This window comes from Primulina tabacum, chromosome 9 (assembly GCF_025594145.1).
Source record: "Primulina tabacum isolate GXHZ01 chromosome 9, ASM2559414v2, whole genome shotgun sequence".
NCBI lineage: Eukaryota > Viridiplantae > Streptophyta > Magnoliopsida > Lamiales > Gesneriaceae > Primulina > Primulina tabacum.
Window position 1 is genome coordinate 38,675,339 of NC_134558.1, and position 23,204 is coordinate 38,698,542.

General features: G+C 35.0%; 5 protein-coding genes and 1 pseudogene across 6 annotated transcripts; 2 read left to right on the forward strand and 4 right to left on the reverse strand.

Annotated features, from left to right (window-relative positions):
- Positions 1-468: 468 nt before the first annotated feature.
- LOC142555984 (uncharacterized) lies at positions 469-5,392 on the reverse strand. The gene is made up of 4 exons (XM_075667175.1): positions 5,255-5,392; positions 1,954-2,433; positions 1,708-1,869; positions 469-1,629 (listed from the first exon to the last, which is right to left on the reverse strand). The coding sequence occupies exons 1-4, from the start codon at positions 5,340-5,342 to the stop codon at positions 524-526; spliced, it is 1,836 nt and encodes a 611-aa protein (XP_075523290.1). The 5' UTR covers positions 5,343-5,392; the 3' UTR covers positions 469-523.
- A 2,860-nt stretch (positions 5,393-8,252) lies between these two features.
- LOC142555974 (uncharacterized) lies at positions 8,253-12,613 on the reverse strand (annotated as a pseudogene).
- A 467-nt stretch (positions 12,614-13,080) lies between these two features.
- LOC142504489 (allantoate deiminase 1-like) lies at positions 13,081-14,180 on the forward strand. The gene is made up of 3 exons (XM_075617344.1): positions 13,081-13,108; positions 13,535-13,764; positions 14,055-14,180. The coding sequence occupies exons 1-3, from the start codon at positions 13,081-13,083 to the stop codon at positions 14,178-14,180; spliced, it is 384 nt and encodes a 127-aa protein (XP_075473459.1).
- A 170-nt stretch (positions 14,181-14,350) lies between these two features.
- LOC142555975 (small ribosomal subunit protein eS28x) lies at positions 14,351-15,266 on the reverse strand. 2 transcript variants are annotated; one of them, XR_012822488.1, is made up of 2 exons: positions 15,178-15,266; positions 14,351-14,764 (listed from the first exon to the last, which is right to left on the reverse strand). XR_012822488.1 is itself a non-coding variant. In XM_075667160.1 (2 exons), the coding sequence occupies exon 2, from the start codon at positions 14,744-14,746 to the stop codon at positions 14,549-14,551; it is 198 nt and encodes a 65-aa protein (XP_075523275.1). In that variant the 5' UTR covers position 14,747; positions 15,178-15,255; the 3' UTR covers positions 14,351-14,548. The 2 variants fall into 2 exon arrangements, 1 of the variants encoding a protein (XP_075523275.1); XM_075667160.1 differs by having other exon boundaries at positions 14,351-14,747; positions 15,178-15,255.
- Positions 15,267-16,394: 1,128 nt separating this feature from the next.
- On the forward strand, positions 16,395-20,348 carry LOC142556725 (uncharacterized). Its single transcript, XM_075668207.1, has 7 exons — positions 16,395-17,605; positions 17,692-17,807; positions 17,991-18,587; positions 18,886-19,336; positions 19,425-19,578; positions 19,786-19,870; positions 19,985-20,348. The coding sequence occupies exons 1-7, from the start codon at positions 16,613-16,615 to the stop codon at positions 20,100-20,102; spliced, it is 2,514 nt and encodes an 837-aa protein (XP_075524322.1). The 5' UTR covers positions 16,395-16,612; the 3' UTR covers positions 20,103-20,348.
- Positions 20,349-20,976: 628 nt separating this feature from the next.
- Positions 20,977-21,839, reverse strand: LOC142556726 (uncharacterized). The gene has a single exon (XM_075668208.1). It carries the CDS (start codon positions 21,680-21,682, stop codon positions 21,092-21,094), a length of 591 nt encoding a protein of 196 aa, XP_075524323.1. The 5' UTR covers positions 21,683-21,839; the 3' UTR covers positions 20,977-21,091.
- Positions 21,840-23,204: the final 1,365 nt, after the last annotated feature.

The window sequence follows — 23,204 nt, forward strand, 5'->3', positions numbered from 1 at the left end:
AACAAAGGGATCATCCCGGCAAGAAAATTAAAGTATCACTGTTTATTCCAAGGTCACCTTACCACTTATATGTAATAAATTAATAAATGGATTGAAGTTGTGATGTATTAATATTTACGACCTGAGCTATCCAAAAATGATAACATCGTGTTCTCTTTAAATTCAGGTCAATCCGTGTACCATCTCCACTTACATGTGCTTGGAGGGAGACAGATGAAATGGCCGGCTGGGTAATTTTTACCAGTTAAAGGTGGATCACTAAATATTAATTTTGAAGGTAAGGCAACTTTGTGGCAAGTGTAAGGATCTTAATTCGTCAATAACATCTTAGAAAGGCAACTTAATGTTGTTGCTCGTGATAATAGGAAGCAGACAGTTTTTTCTATCGATAAATAAAAATTTATAGATTTAATTACACTGACCGTACTCAAAATGATAATACAATCCTAACTAGGTACTCTTGCTTTCGTGGCACAGGAGGTGCAGTCAATTTATTCGTATTATGCAAATTATAGGTAGCTAGCTATGACAACCGCCTTTTTGAAAGAAATAACCACTTGCAACTATAGGTACTACGTAGTATGGTAACTAGAAGAGGATACTTTAAGGCTATAAACGTGACCGGCACAGTAGCAAAGAAAAACAGAAGAACAGTTACTGGTGCTAATCCGTGTTGATAGAAAATAAGACAGGTGCAGAACGCAACCATCATCGCGGCTATGGACACGAAAAGGGATGCCACCCCAATCACTATCCAAAAAGGCAACGACTCCAGGAAATCATTTTCTCCGTAGCGGGACGTCAGTATGGACAGAAACATCAGCATTGATGTCAAAGAGGATAGGGTTGCCACTGCCTCAGAGATAGGAAAAACATAAAAAAGCCTCTTGTGCTGTAGACTTGGAGAACCGGCATTGTTGTAACCACCGGGCACTGTAAAGGCAGTTGTGAAAACAACCGTGGCAATTAGCATCGCAACGAGCATGCATGATTTGGCCATCTGCTTCATCATTTTTTCACCTTCTTTCATCAAGCCTTGGTGCTCTGAGATGAATACATCGTGTGGTGTTTGGCCTTGATTGTTTTCCATGTTTCTGTACGAGTGTTTGACTAACTTTTCGACTTCCTTAAACCACAATACTTCTCGTTGCATCTGAAGAGCTGCCCCTGGTATGAGATTGAGCTGATTTTGAGGGGCTAACCTGCCGGCCAAGTGCAATATATTATTGCCTTCAGTGTCTATATATGTCAGTATCAAATCTCTGACACCGTGTAGTTCATATATCAAATTGAAGCATTGGACATGGCGATGCAAAACAGCTATATGAAATATGCTGTGTTTGGACTCGTTGACTTTGTAAATGAAATCCGGATAACGACCAATCAGCTCGACCAAGAATTCATCATTTGCTGATTCTGCGGCTGTAAAGAGCAGTTTTGCATTAGCGTTTCCAAAAGCTTCCGTATTATTAGCTTGTCCGGTTTCGATATCATTTTGTTGGTGGCGTGATGCGGTAATATTCCACAGATAATCGAGCAATGTATATGCATCACACGATTCGTCATCCACATCAGCTGGGGACAGTTCTTGCTTCGGCCACTTCATGTTATGAGGAGATAGCACTGGAGCTTAAACAACAAAAAATATCATTTAGCATCGTATAGGTAATTACAAACATAATGAAATGTATTTGCAAAATCACTAACTTGCGCGGGCAATGGTTCTCCAACTGAGTCCTTGTTGCATGGTGTCTCTAGGGCCACGAAAGTGTGATGGATCCCGTGCAAGCACTAGTAAAGGTGTCTCGCCATTGCCGTCTTCGACCCCAGCTAGCGTGTTATTTTGTTGTAAGATTCTCATAGCCAGATCTGCATCCATGAATTGTTTAGCAGTTACACATACTATTTTATTTTATTTTGAGAATCTAAAAGGAACCCGAGTTAATCACTCACCATACAACCCAGAGGCGATGGATGTCGTGAGAAGCTCGATTTGATCGTTCTCATTCCACATCTCAAAGCCGGATAATGGGAAGAGATAATCGCCCATGTCGTGGTGGCCTGAAAATGCCGCCATATAGAGTGGGGTGACACAACCATCACCACGGATCATGGGCAATTTTTTGTTCTTCTGTACCATCAAAATAGCGATATGGACATGCCCAGCGACGGCAGCAAAACTGAGTGCAGTGTGTCCCTTTTGATTCTTTATTTCCAGTACAAAGGAAGATTGGTCGCCCATCTTTTCCAGTAAATTAGCAACAAAAGTGTGGTGTCCTTCCAAAGCAGCAACATGTAATGCAGTTTCCCCCCCTTCTGTTATGCGAGATTTACCCAATGTCATATCGTTGGCCAACAAGCTTTCAGCAGCTTCCCAGTCACCCTTCAGCGCAGCTTTGTGCAGTGGGACACAAGCACTCAGATATCTTCCTTCTGCGTGCGCATTAACCAACTCGACCGTTAATATCTATCTATGTATAGTATTTATCAAATTTAAACTTTCTTTACGGAAAACAAGTTAGGTGGGCGAGCTAGCTTGCAACCCGCCATCAGACGGGTGTGGCTCCAAATGAGCGACCCAACTGAACCAATCTTAATTGGAAAAAATGCTAATTTTTTAGTTAAGAAAATCTAAAAACATTTGAAATGTTAAAAAATAAAAATAAATTTTAATCAAAGACTTCACTAAAATTTAAAAGTATTGCTATCATAAATTAATAAAATTAATTAGTTAAATAAAACATGAAAATTTTTAAAATACTATAAAATTAATTATCATTAAAAATTATTTAAAATAAGTTAGATAAGACTTAAAAATATATGTCTAACAAACTTAAAAATACAATTTTGTAAAAAATAAAAATAAAAAAATCATATTCTAGAGGATCGTTCCACCCCACCCTAACTTACTGTCCCCGCAGGCACAACCCATTTGACCAGCATTTGATCGGAGCAACAACTTGTGTGAGACGGTCTCATGGGTCGTATTTTGTGAGACAGATCTCTTATTTGGGTCATCAATGAAAAAGTATAACTTTTTATGCTAAGGGTATTACTTTTTATTGTGAATATCGATAGGGTTGACTCGTCTCGCAGATAAAGATTCGTGAGACCGTCTTACAAAAGAACTACTCTTTGATCGGCCTCCAAACGGGTTGAGATTTTCCCAACCCAGTCCGCCTCAATTCTATGGCGGGGCAGGCTAACACGTCGAGTTCAATCCAATTTAATAAGTTTAACTCGCGAGACAGTTTAACAGGAGTTTTATGTTAAAAAAATTTGTAACTTTGATTTAAAATATTTATGAAAACTACTTCCTTTTTATAAAACATACACACTGCAGACTATAAGCTTGTATATATTTATTTTTAAACATAGAATGCTTTCCCACAAATGAAATAAACTTGGTTGAGCTTAGAAATATTTAAAATGGCCGAAGCTGAGGTAAAAAAAATGGGATTGAAAGCTTTCTGCTTCAATTCTCTCTCTGTTTCTTTAAAAGAAAATTTTATTTCGAGCAACTAGTCATGTATGTTTATTAAATCTATATTCAATCTCGATTTTTATGAATTTTAAGAAAATTTAGTGGAATTCAAAATAAAATTTTTTAAGAATTTTTAATAGTTGTGATATTCGATCTTGACTTTTAAAAACTATATAAAAATTCAAAAATATATTCAAAATTTACTAGCCAAAATTGCTTATATACCCTATGTTAAAGTAAATAAAATACCCAGAAAACCGAAAGCTAAAAAAATTGTTTTAAAGTTTGTGTTGCTTCAGTTCAAATTATTCTCTTTTTAAAAATTATTTCTAACTATTGCGTTCGAAATTGTGAATGGAAAATAAATGTTAAAAAATGAACTTTTAAAATAATTTTCGGGGGACTCAAGTTGATTTATAAATCAATCAATAATGATAATATAATCAACAAAAGTCATATAAATAGACATAATATACGTCATATGTTTTGTCGATCAGTACGCCACAAGTTATAAAATTAATTGTGAGACTTATAATATACATGCAAGGGGATCATACATGCATGGTAGGCTACATATTATTAAATTAGGACTTTACTATTGCAAGTTGATAAAGTTGAATAATTTTTTGTTTATGATCTTTTTTAACTGGAAATAACTAAATTCAACGAATATTGTTTATTTGACATAAATTATCTTATTCATAGCTCATATGATACAAATAAAGTCCATGTTATATACATTAAAATCAACAAAGCGAAAATAAAGGAAAAAATAAACAAGAACGACACTCAATATTTAAAATATGAGGAAAAAAGCTTTTCATATTTTTGATTGTGTTGATTTTAATATATGTGTATAATCGAGCGCTTGGCGTTTTACTAAAAATTATAACTAGTGGTAACAGTGCAACTCAAATTTTTAAACTAGCAGTTCAAGTGTCACGTTTTGATTATTCTGTCCATTAAAGACATTTTTTACACATTAGCAATCTCCTTATTGCACTTCTTGTAATCAATGAAATCAAATTCGTGACCTTTATTTTGATATCAATTTTAGAATTGAGCGTTTATCGCTTTACCAAAAGTGACAGCTGGTGGTAACGTTACAACTCAAATATTTTAAACCGCAACTCAAATACAATATTTCGATTACTCTACCCGGCAGTGTCAAATATTGCACACCAACAATATATAATATATGTTTTATTATCGTGATATGAGTGACGTAGGATATCATTAATATCACATAAACAATATTATTTTGAATTGAATATATTTGGACAAAAATATAAATACTAAAACAAAAGAAAATCTAAGTTATTAGATGGAAAACAAATTTTGATAAGTAATATGAATAAATTCCAAAACATACAAACTTACAAAACCAAAATCATAATTTTTTCTAACATAAGTGATTTCAAATCGTTCAATCAAATTTTGAACTAAATAAATTTGAGATATATATTTGAAATCAAATACACTCGAATCTTTCAATCTAAACACAATCATAAGGATATTTATGGTCCTCCCGTACCACTGAACCCACCTAGCTCTCATCCAGCCATGCTTTATTTTAATTATAAGAATTTTTGTTCTGGAGCTAGCAGTAATTAAACCTTGGATCCATTTGTATATAAAATTAATTAAGAGCTATGATTTTAAAATCATAGAAAAATTCATGCGCGGTTCTCTTCCTAGTATTTACGTATATATATATATATAACTGTATATATAACTGTATTAACCGAATTACCAATACTTTGTACTTACGAGATGATGAAAGAAGTAGACGAATTGCTCTTCGTTCGAGCCTCAGCTTCTCATGGTTCGCTTCTTCTTTCGATTGGTAACCACCCATTTCTCTAATCAGTAACACACCTACATACACACACACACACACACATATATATATATATATAGGGCATGCATGCACGTTAATAATGATCATAAAATACAAATTAATCTGTTGTCGATCAAATAACATGGGATCACGTAAAATATCTATAATCTCAACGTACTACATATAAACATAGCCGTAGCCGGATAACACTTTTTTCGCAGACCGGCGGAGTGAATTTATATGTGAGTGTACGTGTATTTGAAATTGTTATGTGAAGAATGAAAAGATGTTAATTAATAAAGGGAAAAGGATTAGTTACGTACGTAGCGAAGAGGAAAAATGATGGCGTCGAGTTTGCTTTCCTTCACTGCAGGCTTGTTATTTAACACTTGAAGGAGCTAGTGTGGTGATCAGTGCGATTTTGGGAGCTTCTTCCTAATTGGGTTTTGGTCAATGCAGAAACTACCAACTAATTTCATATACATACACACATATAGTAACTATAAATAATTCAAGACGAATTCAATCCAATTATTGAGAAAGTGGGTAGGAACGACATGATCACGAGTACCAAATCCCCATTAGATTAATAATATAGCAATTTGTTTAAATATTTTTTTTGTATGTCGTTTGGGCAATCTTCTTGGCCAGCATTGGTTACATATATATATATATATATATATATAGATGAAAGAAGACTTAAATTAGGTGGATGTTCCAAAATGGGCCTTCCGTGAAATTTCTTGCTTAATTAAAAGCGTGCACCATGAAATGCATGAAATTATATATCTTCTTTTTTCTTCCGGCGGCTATGGAAAGGCCTCAAGAATGGGTCCCAATTGTCTCTTATTTAAAAGAACGAATACGATATAATTAATATATATATATATATATATATATATATATATATTAACAGTGAATGATCCATGAAATTATATTGTAGATGTATTGTGGTTAATGTTTAATCATTCTTATTTTACTTGGAGGGGAAAACGAGAAAGTTGAGATAAAAGATATTGGAAACTAGTTAATCTATTATCTATTATCTATTACTATTATTAAGAATCTTCTCGACAGGGACAAAAAATTGGTCTGTTTTTTGTTTTCTCAATTTTGTCTTCATTTTATATCAAAATTACATTTTTGTTTTTATTTTTTTTTTAATTTCAAAAAACATTTTTGTTTTTGTTTTTTTTTTTAAATTACAACGAATCAAATAGCACTTTAGTCCCTCGATAATTTGTCAAATTTCACTTTAATCCATAAATAATTATAAAAAAAACTGTACACACGCACTGCGTGTGCAAAGTAGCTAGTATATAGATAAAACATTGCCCACCCGTCGAGACGTGTGCTATTTTCATTTATTTGGGTAGTTTCTAACAAATTAATAAATAGTAAAAACAGCGAAAAAATTTGTTGGTCATGAATTCTTTTTTTTTTTGACGATCCACATATCATAAGCATGAACTCGGTATCGGGATTTTCTAAATCATGGAGTCTTCGATAAAGTTTTAAACTTGAGTAATACTCTATTCAATATATTTTACATTTTACAAAGGGTTATAATTAATAAGAGAAGACATATGTGAACATCGAATCCGAAATCAGACTACTAGTTAACGCACTAGTAAAAACGGAGTATCCAATCGTGATTTGCCATAGGAGCTCAAAGCTCAGGGAATGGATCTATCTTTCGAGTGGGTTCTCTTTGTTATGATGATTGATGAAGTCATCCACTTTACCATCTTTGATCCTATGCCAGATCCGTCAATGGAAAATATAAATCAGTTAAGTTTCTTGTTTTCTTTCTTTATTAGTTTGGTTGGGTCTGTTATAATGGATTTGTGAGATATTAATTTAACAAAATATAATTGAGTTTAATTAGTTGTTTAAATATTTTAACTAAATCTTAAATCCATTTCATAAAACCAATTGGTTTATTATTGATGATTCCTTCCTTTTACTTAATATGTATATAGAGTTTATATGGTCTCGAAATCAAATACGTACGTACAATACATACGCATCAATTGAAGAGATTCGAGAACTTAATAATTTATTTATGTTATATATAATATTTAAGTCATCACAGACAAAAACTTTTTGTTGTAATTTTATCATTTTCAAAATTAAAGATGTTAAAATGAGTTAGAATTAGTGCTATATAAAATATGTAGGTTTAGTTGAATTAGATTGACAATTTCTTAATCTATCCAAATAACAGACCAACCCATTCATGTTTAATGTGTAGGACTCTAGTCTCTATACAAGGAATATCAAATCTTGGCGAAAATAAAAGAGAAAACAACAGAGCAGCTCGGAAGAGAGTTGTGTGTTACTTTCGTTGTTGATTGTCGAGTTGTACAGAAAAACTGAGAAGGGGGGATTTCGAATTCGTGTGATTAACTTATGTTGTTTTGTTATTTTCTTATAAGGTGTTGGAGATACTCGAAGACAACACTCGTGTAAAGTGTTTGTCGAAGAGTTACTTGTGGCTCTGGGATTTTGGCGATACAATTGAAGCATCTGTGATTTTGTAATTGTTTATTTGGATGCACTTTACTTCCTTGATCTGTTAAAGAAGAATGTTTTTCGTAGTTTCTAGTATTAATTTTGTAAATCATTAACAATTTTCTAGTGAATATTTTGTCGTGAGTCACTACACAAATTTTATATTTATACATAATTAATTCTGTGTTGTTTTAATCTTAAAACTTTATTTGTGTGATTAACTAATTTATTTTACTGTATATTGTTGTTACAACATCTGCACATAATGTCTAAAATTCGATACACATAATCTAAATATTTTAGGTACTCTTACGTTAAACAGATTAATTAACTTTCAATAGGCATGCAGCGTATGACAGGAAATGTGGACAGACGGACGACTCAAGCACACAGCATAGACATCAGTAGAAAGTCTTGACGATTTCAAACTTAAGACTGCACAAGACATGTCCGGTACTCTAGCTTTCGGGACACGTACTACAGAAGATGCAGTCAATTTTTTATTTAATTATATTATATAAATTATAGCTAGCTAGGACAACAACCTATTTTTTGAAAGAAATAACCTCTTGCAACTATAGGTACTACGTAGTATGGTAACCATAAGAGGATACTTTAAGGCTATAAAAATGACCGGCACGGTAGCAAAGAAAAACAGAAGAACAGTTACTGACGCTAATCCCCATGTTGATAGAAAATAAGACAGGTGCAGAAGGAAACCACCATCGCGGCTATGGACACGAAAAGGGTTGCCACCCCAATCACCATCCAAAAAGGCAATGACTCCAAGAAATCGTCTTCTGCATAACGGGATGTCAGTATGGACAGAAACATCAGCATTGATGTTAAAGAGGCTAGGGTCGCCACTGCCTCGGAGATGGGAAAAACAAAAAAGAGACTCTTGTTCTGTAGACTTGGGGAACCGGAGTTGTCGAACCCACCAGGGACTGTAAATGCAGTTGTGAAAACCACCGTGGCAATTAGCATCGCAACTAGCATGCATGATTTGGCCGTCTGCTTCATCATCTTTTCGCCTTCTTTCATCAAGCCTTGGTGCTCTGATATGAACACATCGTATGGTGTTTGGCCTTGATCGTTTTTCATGTTTCCGTATGATGGTCTGACCAACTTTTCAAGTTCCTTTAACCACAATACTTCTCGTTGCATCTGAAGGGCTGCCCCTGGTATGAGATTCAGCTGATTTTGAGGGGCTAACCTGCCGGCCAAGTGCATTATGTTATTGCCTTCGGTGTCTATATATGTCAGTATCAAATCTCTGACACCGTGTACCTCATATATTAAATTGAAGCATTGGACATGTCGATGCTTAACAGCGATATGAAATATGCTGTGTTTGGACTCATTAACTTTGTACAGGAAATCTGGATAACGACGAATTAGCTCGACCAAGAATTCATCATTTGATGATTCTGCGGCTGTAAAGAGCAGTTTCGCATTAGCGTTTCCAAAAGCTTCCATATTATTAGCTCGTCCTGTTTCGATATCATTTTGTTGATGGCGTGATGCGGTAAGATACCACAGATAATCGAGCAATGTATATGCATCACAGGATTCATGATCAGCATCCGCTCGCGACAGTTCTTGCTTCGGCAACGTCATGTTATGAGGCAGCATTGAAGCTAGTGTACACATATTCGGATATAGACAACAAAAAATATCATTTAGCAACGTATTGGTAATTACAAGCATAATGAAATATATTTGCAAAATCACTAACTTGAGCGGGCAAAGGTTTCCCAACTGAGTCCTTGCTGCTTGGTGTCTCTAGGGCCATGAAAATGTGATGGATCCCGTGCAAGAACTTGTAAAGGTGTCTCGCCATTGCCGTCTTCGACTCCAGCTAGCGTGTTATTTTGTTGTAAGATTCTCATAGCCAGATCTGCATCCATGAACTGTTTAGTAGATATACATATTGTCCTAAAATGTTTTTTTTATTACTATTATGAGCATAAAATGAAACCGAGGTAATAACTCACCATACAACTTCGAGGCGATGGATGTTGTGAGAAGCTCAATTTGATCGTTCGCATTCCACATCTCAAAACCGGATAATGGGAAAAGATAATCGACCATGTCGTGGTGGCCTAGAAAAGCCGCCATATAGAGTGGAGTGACACCACCATCACCACGGATCGTGGGCAAATTTTGGTTCCTCTGTACCATCAAAACAGCTATATGGACATGCCCAGCGACGGCAGCAAAACTGAGTGCCGTATTTCCCTTTTGATTCTGTATTTCCAGTACAAGCGAAGATTTGTCGCCCATCGTTTCCAGTAAATTAGCAACAAAAGTGTCATGCCCTTCCAAAGCAGCTATATGGAATGCAGTTTCCCCCCCTTCTGATATGCGAGAGTTACCCAATGTCATATCGTTGGCCAACAAGCTTTTAGCAGCCTCCCAGTCACCCTTCAATGCAGCTTTGTGCAGAGGAACACACCCACTCAGATATCTTGCTTCTTTGCAAAAACCATCTCGACCGTTAAACACACATGTTATGTTTGATTTGGAGGATAAAATAATAAAATGATTAAGAGAGAAATGATAAAAAAATGATTGAAGTAGATAATAATAAAATAATATTATGTTTGGTATGATCGTTAAGAATGTGATAAATAATAATCTTTTGATGAATTGACAAAATTGCCCTTTCAGTTTTGTGGCGGCGGCGACGGGACGGCGGCGACAACGACAGCGGTCCGGCTATCGGCCGACAGGAGGAGGCTGCGGCCGGTCGGCAGCGACGGCGGCGGCGGTGGTCGTCCGGCGGTCGGTGGAGGGAAGTGGTTGTGAGTTTGGATTTAGAAGAAGGGTAAAATTGGAAAAATAGGATGGATTAAGTTTGTGATAAATAATCCTAGGGGGTGAGGAGTGATTATTTTATCACACCTAATATAACATAATCATTCATAGGAGAGATTGACTTGGTTAAATAAAAAACGTACCAAACGTGTGATTAGGTGGGTTAAAAAAAAATAAACTCACCTAATCACCTAAACCAAACGCTGCGACAGAGATGAAATAGCCCTTGGTCGAGCTTTTTTTTAAAAAAATAATAAAGTATTTATATTTCGAGGTGCTGTTGGCGTGAATGGTACTAATTAAACTGCCCAATAATGGTAAAAGCATTGAAACTGTTGTGAAAAAGTAAAAATTTATGGTAAAAAGTAAAAATCTCAAACTCTCAAAATTTACCAAACTACACACTTTATAATATTTTTCTCTCTACTCACTTGTGAATTTCTTCACAAATGTGAGCCTATTTATAGAATTTCTTTACAAATAATCCAAAAAATAAATTCATCATTACATACATCATCACACACTAGTTTTCAATATTCAACACTTAATTTTCAACATTCAAATATTCAATATTCAAATATTCAATAAACACATTTTATTTTTATTATTTCTGAATAACATTATATTATATATTAAATATATACACAATAAATAAATAACAGTAAAATAAATATTATTACTTTTATTACATTTTTCTTCTGTTTGGAGCTTGGAAAAGTATGGAGGACTTTTAGAGCTTCGTGCTGATAACGTGTTGTGAAAAAGTAAAAATTTATGGTAAAAAATAAAAATCTCAAACTCTCAAAATTTACCAAACTACACACTTTATAATATTTTTCTCTCTACTCACTTGTGAATTTCTTCACAAATTGTGAGCCTATTTACAGAATTTCTTTACAAATAATCAAAAAAATAAATTCATCATTACATACATCATCACACACTAATTTTCAATATTCAACACCTAATTTTCAACATTCAAATATTCAATATTCAAATATTCAATACACACATTTTAAATAGATAGTGGATGCTTTGTTTTACCAACTAATATATACAAGTGCACCATCATGATATTTTTTATAATTCATTTGATTTATATTTAAATGAAGATCAAAATATAATTATAAGAAATAACGAGGGACTATACAATAAAAAGTAATATTCTTAGCATAAAAAATAATATTTTTTCATGGATGACCCAAATAAGATATCTGTATCACAAAATACGATCCGTGAGATCCTCTAACACAAATTTTTGTCTTAATTTCTGGCCCAGACGGACCACTACACCCACTTCTCACCCACCCACTTTATTTTAACCATATTACTTTTTTTTTTCTCGTTAAACCTTGGATCCATTTGTATCTAGCTACAGTTAATATCTTCCTAAGATTAATCTTTAGAAAAGCAGATCATGAACAACCAAATATTATTGTCGAGGGAAAAAAAATGATCAATGCATGAGAAGTGGCTCTTTCATTTATAAATATAGACAAAATTGAGAATAAAAAAAAATTCTACGAGACGATGAAAGAAGTTGAGTTGCTCTTCGTTCGAGCATCCTCAACTTCTCATGGTTCTCTGGTTTGGATTGGTAACCTCCCATCTCTTTAATTCCTTTGCCACGTCGAATCAGTGACACACCTATGCACACACATACATAGATATATATTAATGATCGATCATCAAACACAAGTAGTAGCTCAATACGTACCGGCTGGCCGGAAGGATGGAGCGAAGAGAAGAACGATGAATGGCAGATCGAGTTTGGTTTCCGTCACTGACTTATTTAACAACGCTTGAAGGAGTGAGTGAGGACTGTGGTTGGGAGTTTCTTTCCAAATGTCTTGGTCAATTAATGCCGAAACTACCAAGCAATTACAATATTGAATTGTCTCCAAATGACCATCCAAGTCAGGTGAATTCAATCCAATTATTGATCTAGGAACATCACGAGTATGCCAAAGCAAATAGCACTCATATATAAAATTAACGAGCTTTGGTTTATTTGTTGATATTGAAAGAGACTTGATCCATGTTCGACCTTCTTTGAAATTTCTTGATTAAAAAGAAACATGAAAGTAATGGAGGCCGTCATGTCTCATCTAATCTAATTTAATTATTAAAACAATAATGATGAAGTTTGTGTTGTGGGCAATGTTTATTCATTTTTTTTTTTGTTTGCCTTCGATCACTAATTAATTAATTATAGTGATTTCTGCATTAATTCATCTTCCATCTATTTAATATATTCTATACTTTGTAATCTGCATGGACTATATAAATTAATAACATATACATATTAATTTATGTCATGACTCAACTTATAAGTTTAGGAAAATAAATTAATATAATATAATAATTTCAGCATGAAATCTCCGACACCGTGTAGTTCATATATCAAATTGAAGCATTGGACATGGCGACGGGAAACAGCGATATGCTGTGTTTGGACTGATTGACTTTGTACATGAAATCTGGATAACCAAGAATTCATCATTTTCTGATTCCGCGGCTGTAAAGAGCAGTTTTGCATTAGTGTTTCCAAAAGCTTCCGTATTATGTATTAATTAGCTTGTCCTGTGTCGATATCATTTTGTTGATGGCGTCATATCCCACAGACAATCGAGCAATGTATATGCATTACACGATTCTTTTAATGCACATGCATTCCCTTCACTAATTTCAGTTGCGAGTTATTGTAAACTGATAACCAAGAAATATACTCAAATTCATTTTAGCCTGTATAATGCACAATTGGTATGTTTAAAAGCAAGGGCTTTTGTCGCATTCGATTACCTTTTGAACTTCCACAGTTTCCTCTGGTTCTTAGTGAAGCTTATTGTTCATGATTTTATATGTAACTTCTAAAGGTTCACAAGGGCATGCGGGAACTGTCTCTATGACCATGCGGCAGGATCCTCTGGCTGCAGCTGCTGAACTGATTGTGTTCCTGGAAAGTCTTTGTAAACAACCTGAGGCTTACTTGTCCTACGATGGTAAGTGCACAGCATCTACAGTAAAAACTCTTGCAGGATCCCTTGTTTGTACTGTTGGAGAAATTTCAACATGGCCAAGTGCAATTAATGTAATTCCTGGGCAGGCAAGCACAATAGGTCCTGAAAACTCATCTCTGAAGAATTTTAGGAAAATGAGATTTTATTTTATGTTACTTTTTAACAGGTAACCTTTACTGTGGATATTCGTGCTATGGATGACCTAGGACGAGAATCTATTATCTATGAAGTGTTGAACAGAATGCACCGAATATGCGATAGGCATTCACTCCTATGTTGTTATTGAACGGAAGATGTGAGATTTGGGTCCTCAATTGTCTTGATACTTGTGACAAGAGGTAAACTATGGCACACTTAAAAGTTTCGATCATTTCAGCATGATGCCAATGGAGTGATCTGCGACCCTGGTTTGAGTTGCAAGCTAGAACCAGCTGCTTTGAATCGTATGAGTGGCGAGAATCCAGATGATGTTCCTGTATCCGATGAGTGGAGCAGGACATGACGCAACGGCTATGTATCATCTAACTAAGGTAAGAAGTTTCCCATTTTAATTGTTATTTTTTGATGGTTTGTTCGTCGTGTTGGTAATGAAATAATTATTTCAGGTCGGGAAGCTTTTAGACAACACCATACATAAATATGAAAAAGATAAGTGGACAATGTATAGGTAGGTATGAGAAAAAACCCAAACATTTGATTTATGCGTGGTCAAAACAGATTTCATCCAAATTCAATCAAAGACAGCAAGGGTTAAGCATCAATGTTAAGCAAAAAAGAAGCAGGCAGTGCCCAGCTGCTGATGTCTGGAAAATACCAACAAGCTTACATCGAAATGATCATATAAAACTAGAACATATAGATATCTCCTCCTCACCGCAACCTGCGTGCCTCTCTTTCGGACTCGAGGAGAGTAAGAACATCACCCTCTCTAACAGGTCCCTTCACGTTTCTCATGATAAATCGGTTCTGGTCATCAATAAACTTAACTCTCACTTGGGTCACTTGCCCACGGGACCCGGTCCTTCCAATCACCTTCACCACTATCGCATGCTTGATTTGTGATTCCATTCTTCAAAAGCCAAAACACTGTCAAATACATCCTAAAAGTAAGTGGTGAACAGTGATAATTGCAACAGTGGAACACAATAATTAGTGACATCCAATACTTGTTGCTCAAATAACTAAAAAGATTAGCCACGCGTAGAATTCGACAGCAATAATGATTTTTTTCCTTTGAACATGTTTCATTAATCAGAAATTTGAGTTACGCAAAAATCACAGATCCAGCATTCAGAAAAAAAACTTAACTAAAATCATAAAACGCCGAAAAATGATAACACAATACAAAAAGTACATAAACACGTAGAGTACAAGTCAAGATTTAAAGCGTAGGCAGCAATAATCATCCGAGAAATACTATTAAAACGAAAAAAACAAACAAATAAATCAAGAACGTACAACAGAATCCAATGATCACTAAGAAGAGAAATCGTAATAACCTGGTCGGAGGAGAAATTAGGCTGCAAAGAAGACGACGGCCGAGAAAATTAGCTCCACGGAATATGGTTGAATTTGTAACCCTAGCTATATATTGTATCGTAGCGTTTAGCCACAGAGCCCACTAAAAGAGATTGTTGAAGCCCATTAAGAAAAGATAATATACTTTGAAGCCCATTAAAGATATTGTTGAAGCCCACCAAAGGTAGAGAATATTCTGTTGAAGTTTGAGTCCCAACTTTTAATACATTGTAAAAGTCCTTCGAATATACATGTACATCTAAAAAATCCTTTTTTTTTTTTTTTGGTGTCATAATTAACTTAATTTTTTTTTGAAATATTCCATATTTTTTTGGTGTCATAATTAACTTAATTTTTTTTTGAAATATTCCATAAAGATGTAAATAATAAATATATATTTAAAAATTTTGAATAAACTATAAATTTTTAATAAATAGTACAATGTATTAATATTAAAAAGATAAGTTCTAATATTTTATTATACAGTACTTATGGAGATGAAATACAAAAAGATAAGTTCTAATATTTTATTATCAGCAGAAGGGACTCACAGAATCTACCAAATTGTTCTAAATCTCTTGCCAAGTTGTTTCCACAGCATTAAGCACCAATAATCAATGGAATGCATCAATATGAGAAAAGCATGCGTATAACTCGAATAAACTCTCTACATACATCTACTTCAATCCCCTGAAATTGATCAGAAATGGGCTCAAGATTAAAATTCCGAATCATAAATTATAAAATATTTGCAAGTGTTTAAAACGCATACCCACATATGCTAATTTAATTTTATAGTTTTTTTATGTTATCAAGAAAATATAGATTGTTATATATAAAAAAATTAGGCAAAAATTTGTTTGGGACGGTCTCACGGGTCGTATTTTGTGATATGGATATCTTATTTGGGTCATCCATGAAAAAATATGACTTTTTATGCTAAGAATATTATTTTTTATTGTGAATATCGGGAGTGTTGACCCGTCTCACCGATAAAAATTCATGAGACCGCCTCACAAGAAACTTACTCAAAAAATTATGCATTGGTAAGACAAATGGGATCAAATAAAAAATTTGAATATCGTAAGCTGCAGAATTAGTATATATTAACGTGTACAATTTTAAAATATACATACGCGTATTAATTCAACGGTGTACACATTATATTACATGGACTCTCCTCATTCTTCTCCCCCTCTTCTCCTCCTATTCTAGTAATGTAAACTATAATGCAACACAACCAAACAACCATTCGTTTTCTTTCCATCCGTTTCATTCGTTTTCTTAACCATTGGTATTTCTTTTCCTCAATTGTCTGCAAATGAACAATCTTCTGATTATTACCCATTATGGAAATTTATTTTCTTTCCAAATTTTGTCACAATTTTTCATGGTCGTTGGGGAATGCAATGTTGAATGAATCTAGTGTTTTATTCAGAAAAGCAACGCCAGTTTGCAGCGATTAATGAATTAATTGGAGTGATTTTATCCTTGATTACTGGATCATTGGTCAAACATTTATTACATCATCAATCAGAGGTGCAGCCAGCAAAATATTGGAATCTGCGATATCATCATCATCATTATATGATGATAACAGCGTCTTCTCAATTGGATATGATCTCATGCTCCTCTCCATTTGGTAGATGCATCCCCAATCACCCTTTCGTCGCCACACGCATCGGCCACAATAGTTCTGACTACACAGATTTATGGGTTCACCATCCTCAAAGGCAAGCCAGTTCAGACACCAAAACCAACCACAACAGCAACAGCAATAGCAATGACGATGAACGCAACTATAACGAGAACAATGACCATGGCGCACGCCGGGGAGATAAATGGGCAAGAGCTCGAGAAATGGTTTTTTCTAGTGAGGATAGTACTGGGAAATCATCCGATATTTCTCCGACGTCATCGGTGGAGATTCCATGTTTGGTGGGTGTCTCTTCCCTGGTTCAGAAATGGCGATGCTTCGAGGTCGATGCTAAGTGCAGTAGCAGGAGAAATCCCAACAGTATTGTTGTTCCTGCGCCTGCGCCCTCTGTCTCAAATGAGGAAGATTCCATTGGTGATTGGGAATCCGATAGAACCGCTGTCAGCGGTCCACCTTCTTCTCGAGGCAGAGATTCCGATGCCACGGAGAACGAGAGGCTGAGGGTTGCCGACATCATCAGGAAATTGACTGATGATCGAATTACCTGCGATTCATTGTCTTATGTTAGAACCTCCTCGGATCAATCGGAGCAGAGGTGTTTTTCTCCAGTCATCAATTCACCGCGTATGATCCGGGGCCGTCAGGCATTTCAAGATTTATTCTTGCAGATGGAGCGTGATAGGAACAACGAGCTCCGAGCACTTGAAGCATGTAAAGCAGTTTCCAAATACTCTCATGGAGGCCGCATTCAGGTGCTAATTAAGTTTAGAATAATATGTGATTCAATTCTCAAGTTCAATCTTTGTTTAACGACGGATTCTGTTCAAAATGATAATAGGCTTTGCTTAGGGTTAGATTTCTACGCCGTGGCCTGGAAGCCAGAGAATGCCGTCAATCAAATGGAGAACCAGCTGATCCAAAAAGATTAGCACAACCCGCCATTTTCCTTATAAGGTCTGCTCCTTCACCAATTTCACTTCAGGAAACTATTGTCTCCCGTTTTAAAGCATAATGCCTGTTTGAGAATATACTTGTAGGTGTAAGTTACTAGACTTCGTTGAAATCAATTGCAGTTTATGATACTTGTTGCCAACTTATATAACCTAAAATTATACTGAATTACTTGATATATTTCAGGGAGAGATTCAATTCAAGTGTCCGCTCATGCAGAGAAGTAGACGATGCTACTTCAGTAACAGAAAACGTACCCACATCCAACCAAGAAGAGATAGAAAATATAAAAGAGGAAGTTGTTCTCTCAAGGAGTATGTCGAGACTCGGGACAGATAACAGCATGGACCAACAAAGCTCTATAACTTCGAAAGAATATTCTTTTGACCATGGTTCCCACGAAGCTAGAGAAAATGTACAGGAAAACTCACCACAGTTGTTTGGTACTGAACATCTACCTCTCTCAGAGAGTTGTAAGGAAAGTAACCATGGCTTTCTTGCCATGAAACCTGAAGAGGTCACAAACCTGCAGGTTACAGATGCCAATTATAATGAGTCGTTAGAAGATTCTGCTTACTCGCAAGGAGAAGAATGTGGTAGCCCACATTTAGCAGGAAGTGAAGTTTCTCATCCAGAGGTTGGATGGGAAGAAGGGAAAAGCACAGACTGGATTTGTGAGGTATCACGCCCTCGTGGTGATTGGGAAGATTTCAGAAAAGCAAGATATCAAGAGATGCTTGATCCATTCTCGAAAAATGAAGAGATTCGTTCACTACTTCAAAGGTGCCATTTTTCTAAATGTCACACTGTAATATAGTCACACAGATCCATTTATTTTCTCATACATACGGCTCATCAAATCTTTATCAGTGTCCAACACCTAGAGGAGAACAATTAAGTTGTCGAGTATGAACGATGAATTGGACAATCCAAACAGAGAAATTTTCCAACTGTATATTCAAATGTAAAACCTGCAAAGTTAGAGTTTAATTATCCCATGCTAGCTTGTGTATATGATTAAATTTTCCAATAGGCTTTCTGTCTGATTTTATATATTCTTTTCTCCAAACAAAATGTGCAGAGGAACCGTCTCTAGTTTTCTTTCTAGTAGTCTGAGGGAGCAGATAGATAAGGTTATGCTATCTCGCTCTCAAGGGCAGCTAACGTTGATAAGTAATCAGACCCATGAAGAAGAACAATTTCCCTTGGAGAAAACTCGAGACAAGGACTCGGAACTTGTAATATCCGAGGAAGTAGAAGCAGAGGACGAGGTAAAGGTCGTGCAAGATGAAGAAAGGGATGAATTCGGTATTTATTATGATGAGTATGATGAAACTGAAAGCTCAATCCAACAACAATATAATGATTACTTGGATACCACATCCACCCCCCCACCTTCATGGCCCCAACATGGACGTCACGACGTGAGTCATTATTCATATCCAGTTGCATCTTCCTCTACGTACCAATCTCTTTCATCAACTCCTTACTCACAAGATCATAATCCATCTAGTACTCTCCATTCTGCAAACGTGAGTCGGACTTTTTATATTCTTGTATTATACTTGTCAGGGATTTACTTAACTTATGTGATTGAAGAAAATGATCGTGGAAAAACAGGAAATGGACCTCTTGTATGATCTAAAAGGGCACATGGATCAACTACATCAAGAGATATCTGAACTGCGAAGATCAATTAAATGTTGCATGAGCATGCAGATGAAGTTACAAAGTTCCATAAAGCAAGAGGTAGCCATAACCTCCAGTCATCCAGGTGATTGGTCTTTTTTTACCATTGCTTCATATATGAGATCTGTATCTACTGGAAAAAATCTAGTATTTAATTAGTGGGTTACCTACCATATATTATGAACTCCGATAAAAGTTTTAGTTGTTAATTTACTACAGCACATGAATAGTCTCTTTCTTTAATGACACAAATGCATGATATTGAACAGATCACCTTTATGTGACAATGCAGGTGATAAGAATGGACAACGGAATCCAGGTAGTAGAGGGAGATGTTACATATGCTACAAAAGGCAAGTCGATTCTCTTCTATACAGGTAACTCATAGTAAAAGTGAAATTTCTATTAAATCAGCTTCGTTTATTTTCTTGCATACATCATTCAGATGTTCCAGAATTAACTAGCTGTAAATCTTTTTTCGTGGTGTTCAGATGTGGGCACATGTGCACATGTTTGAAGTGTGCCCAAGAATTGCAGCAAGGTGGCGGAAAATGTCCAATATGTAGAGCACCAATAGTGGATATCGTGCGACCCGATTTACATTTTTGATACATATAAAATCGAGTTCTTGCTTAGGAGGACCGCCTCACTTGACTCTATCTCATGAAACATGAGTTCAAGGACTGTTGTTTAAGTAGACTTGGGGGGTTTCCAAACTTGATGTTCTTGAGGTGGTGTAAGTGTTGGTTTGAATTTGATGATACAAAGTCAGCTTGAATGGTCATTCAATTGATCGATAAAAAATGTTTGTACATTGGACTTCCTTAACTGGAGTATGTCCGTGGAGATGTAAAAAAAAAGCTACTGATTAAAGTTTTATCTATTTTCATCGTTAAGTTTTGTCTATTTTTATTTTTAGTAATGTAACTTTTATATTTTTTTCATTGTTGGTATTTTTTTTACTCAAGTTTACTGTGTCTTCCGCTGAAAAACAGCAAAAATAAAAAACACTTAGGTTAAAAGATAACAAAAATATATATACAAGTTAATAATTTGATTTTATACGTAAGCATTCTCTCATAAAAAAAATATTACATACGATTTTTTTGTTGTTATGTTGACTGGAACTACGTCGTTCTACATCCACGAGCTGACTACAATTGACCATTGTTTTGTCGGATTCGAGCTACCGAATAATATGACCTTTAATTTGGCTATCTTCTCCATTCAGATTTTGCAGCCAAACAATAAATATATTCAATATAATTAAGGATTGATCCTGGGAAAATTATATAATAAAAACTAAAGCAGAGTTCAAAAATACGAGCAAAAATATGGACGTAGCTAGATTGAAGAGCTGCAAAATACTTGATTAATCAGTACAATTACCATATATTCTCCACCGAGTTTCGACAAATTAAATCACATTTCGAAGTACAGTTATCATATTCTGCACACAAATAAAAAAAAAATTAAGAAAAGGAAGATATTAAATATGGACCATAATATAAAATTTGATTTGTTTCAAGGATTTCCACCATGAATTATATGAAGAAACAGGGCGATTGATCGTAATGAACTTGGTAAAAACCAATTAGTTACACTAAAACTGATGATTTCTTCTTCCTCGTCTTCCGTTTACTCCTGGAAATACGGTTGCTCTTCTTCTCAGCAATGGTGTCGAGCTTCGGTTTCCATTGGTTTCGTCGCACAAGGACGACCAGCTGCTCATAGTCTTTGCGCAACTGCGGGGTCGTAATGATTAACGTTTTAGCCATCCCTGCCGCCTCCAGTTCTTGCCGTTGACCGTATTCTTCGGATAGTTTAATTCTGAGACTCCCTGCCAGAGTCTTTTCTATATGAAAAGCGGCGGCGCCGAAGTTGGAGCTGCAGCGAAGGAATGACGCGAATGTGAAGGTGGACTGGAAAAAAATAGCAGGAAGGAGGAAATAGTTATGGCCGGGCTTGAGGCGATGGTGTTGGGGAAGAGTCGGGATTTTCTGGCCTATGTAGAAGCAGTCGGAGCGGCACACCATGTGCTTGGGGAACTCGTCCATCAGCTCTCCGGCTTTGATGGGTCGGTCGTAAATACGCATTTCGCCGTCGCACATAACGAGCTTTATGGTTTGGCGGTGTTCTTGTGGGTGTACGCTCCGGCCCCTCATGCCGAAGCAACCTGTGGCCGCCATCCTCTCCGTAATCTTGCTTATCACACTTGATCTACATATATAAAATTTGTGTTTGTAGCTGGTAACTACATTCTACGGTACTTTTTCAACTTTCAAATCGGAATCCCTTCATTTGAGGAGATATACATGATCATCTACAAGAAGAAGTTGAAGGAACATCCTTGAAATCCTTATATATATACACGTTCACTGATGAATATTTAATTTTATATTTTTCTGGAACAAAAATAGATTAAAATTAAATATTGATTCATTAAACGACTATTAAAATATATAATCTTTTTACGCCCACGTGAATACAATTGAAATCCTTATGATCAAATCCAACTAGTTCAAAATTCCAAGCAACGAACTGCTTTTATTGACTCGTGCAGCTTTGATTCTCCTGTTCTAGAAGTACAATCAAAATTCTGGTTCCCCAGAAAATTGCCTTTGATCCCGCTTGCTTACGTTAGGGAGTGAACCATATTAATTAATATATATCGGTCGGTCGATCGTACTGTGAATGCTTTGCCTGATTAACAATGCATCAAAATATGTTTATTATTTATATAATTTTCAGTTAAATATATTTATCCTCTGCTAATCCGATCTCCCTTTAATTAATATGTTATTTACTTTTAGGAATTAAGTCGATCTCTATTAAAATTATGACAAAAACGTGTGTGAGACGATCTCACGGGTCGTAATTTGTAAGACGGATCTTTTATTTGGGTCATCCAAAATAAAATATTACTTTTTATGTAAGAGTATTATTTTTTATTGTAAATATCGGTAGGTTGACCCGTCTCACAGATAAAGATTCGTGAGACTGTCCCACAAGAGACCTATTTCATAAAAATTTATCTAGATTTTGCTATTGGAGCTGGTTTTAATTTGGAAATGATTTACACGTACATTAACTTGAACCCATCCTACAATCTTCTGTTAGTTTAGCAACAAAATTTAACGTGTATTTTATATATATATATAAACTCTTATATAAGAGTAGATGTGTAGCTTATATAAATTATATATATTCATTAAAAAGATTATAATTAATAAATAAATTAATAATTATTAACGTTATAATATAATACAATTTAATTTTGAACAAATGGAATTAATATATAGATGAAAGAAGAGAAATATATTATTGAATATTTAATTTTTATATGTAAAAGAAAATGACATATATATATATATACACAACATGAGTAGGAATCTTGTGAATACACGAGTATGAATCTTGTGAGACAATCTCACGAATATTTATCTATGAGATGGGTCAACCCTGCCGATATTCACAATAAAAAGTACTACTTTTTCATGGATGATCCAAATAAGATATTTGTCTCACAATATACGATCATACGTCTCACACAAGTTTTTGTCTATATATATATATATATCCAAATATACAAGACATTTAAAATCAACTTAATAATTATTTTCAATTATTTTTTAAAAAAATCAACTTAATAATTATTTTCAATTATTTTTTTAAAAAATCAACTTGACATTTTAGCATACCTATAAACAT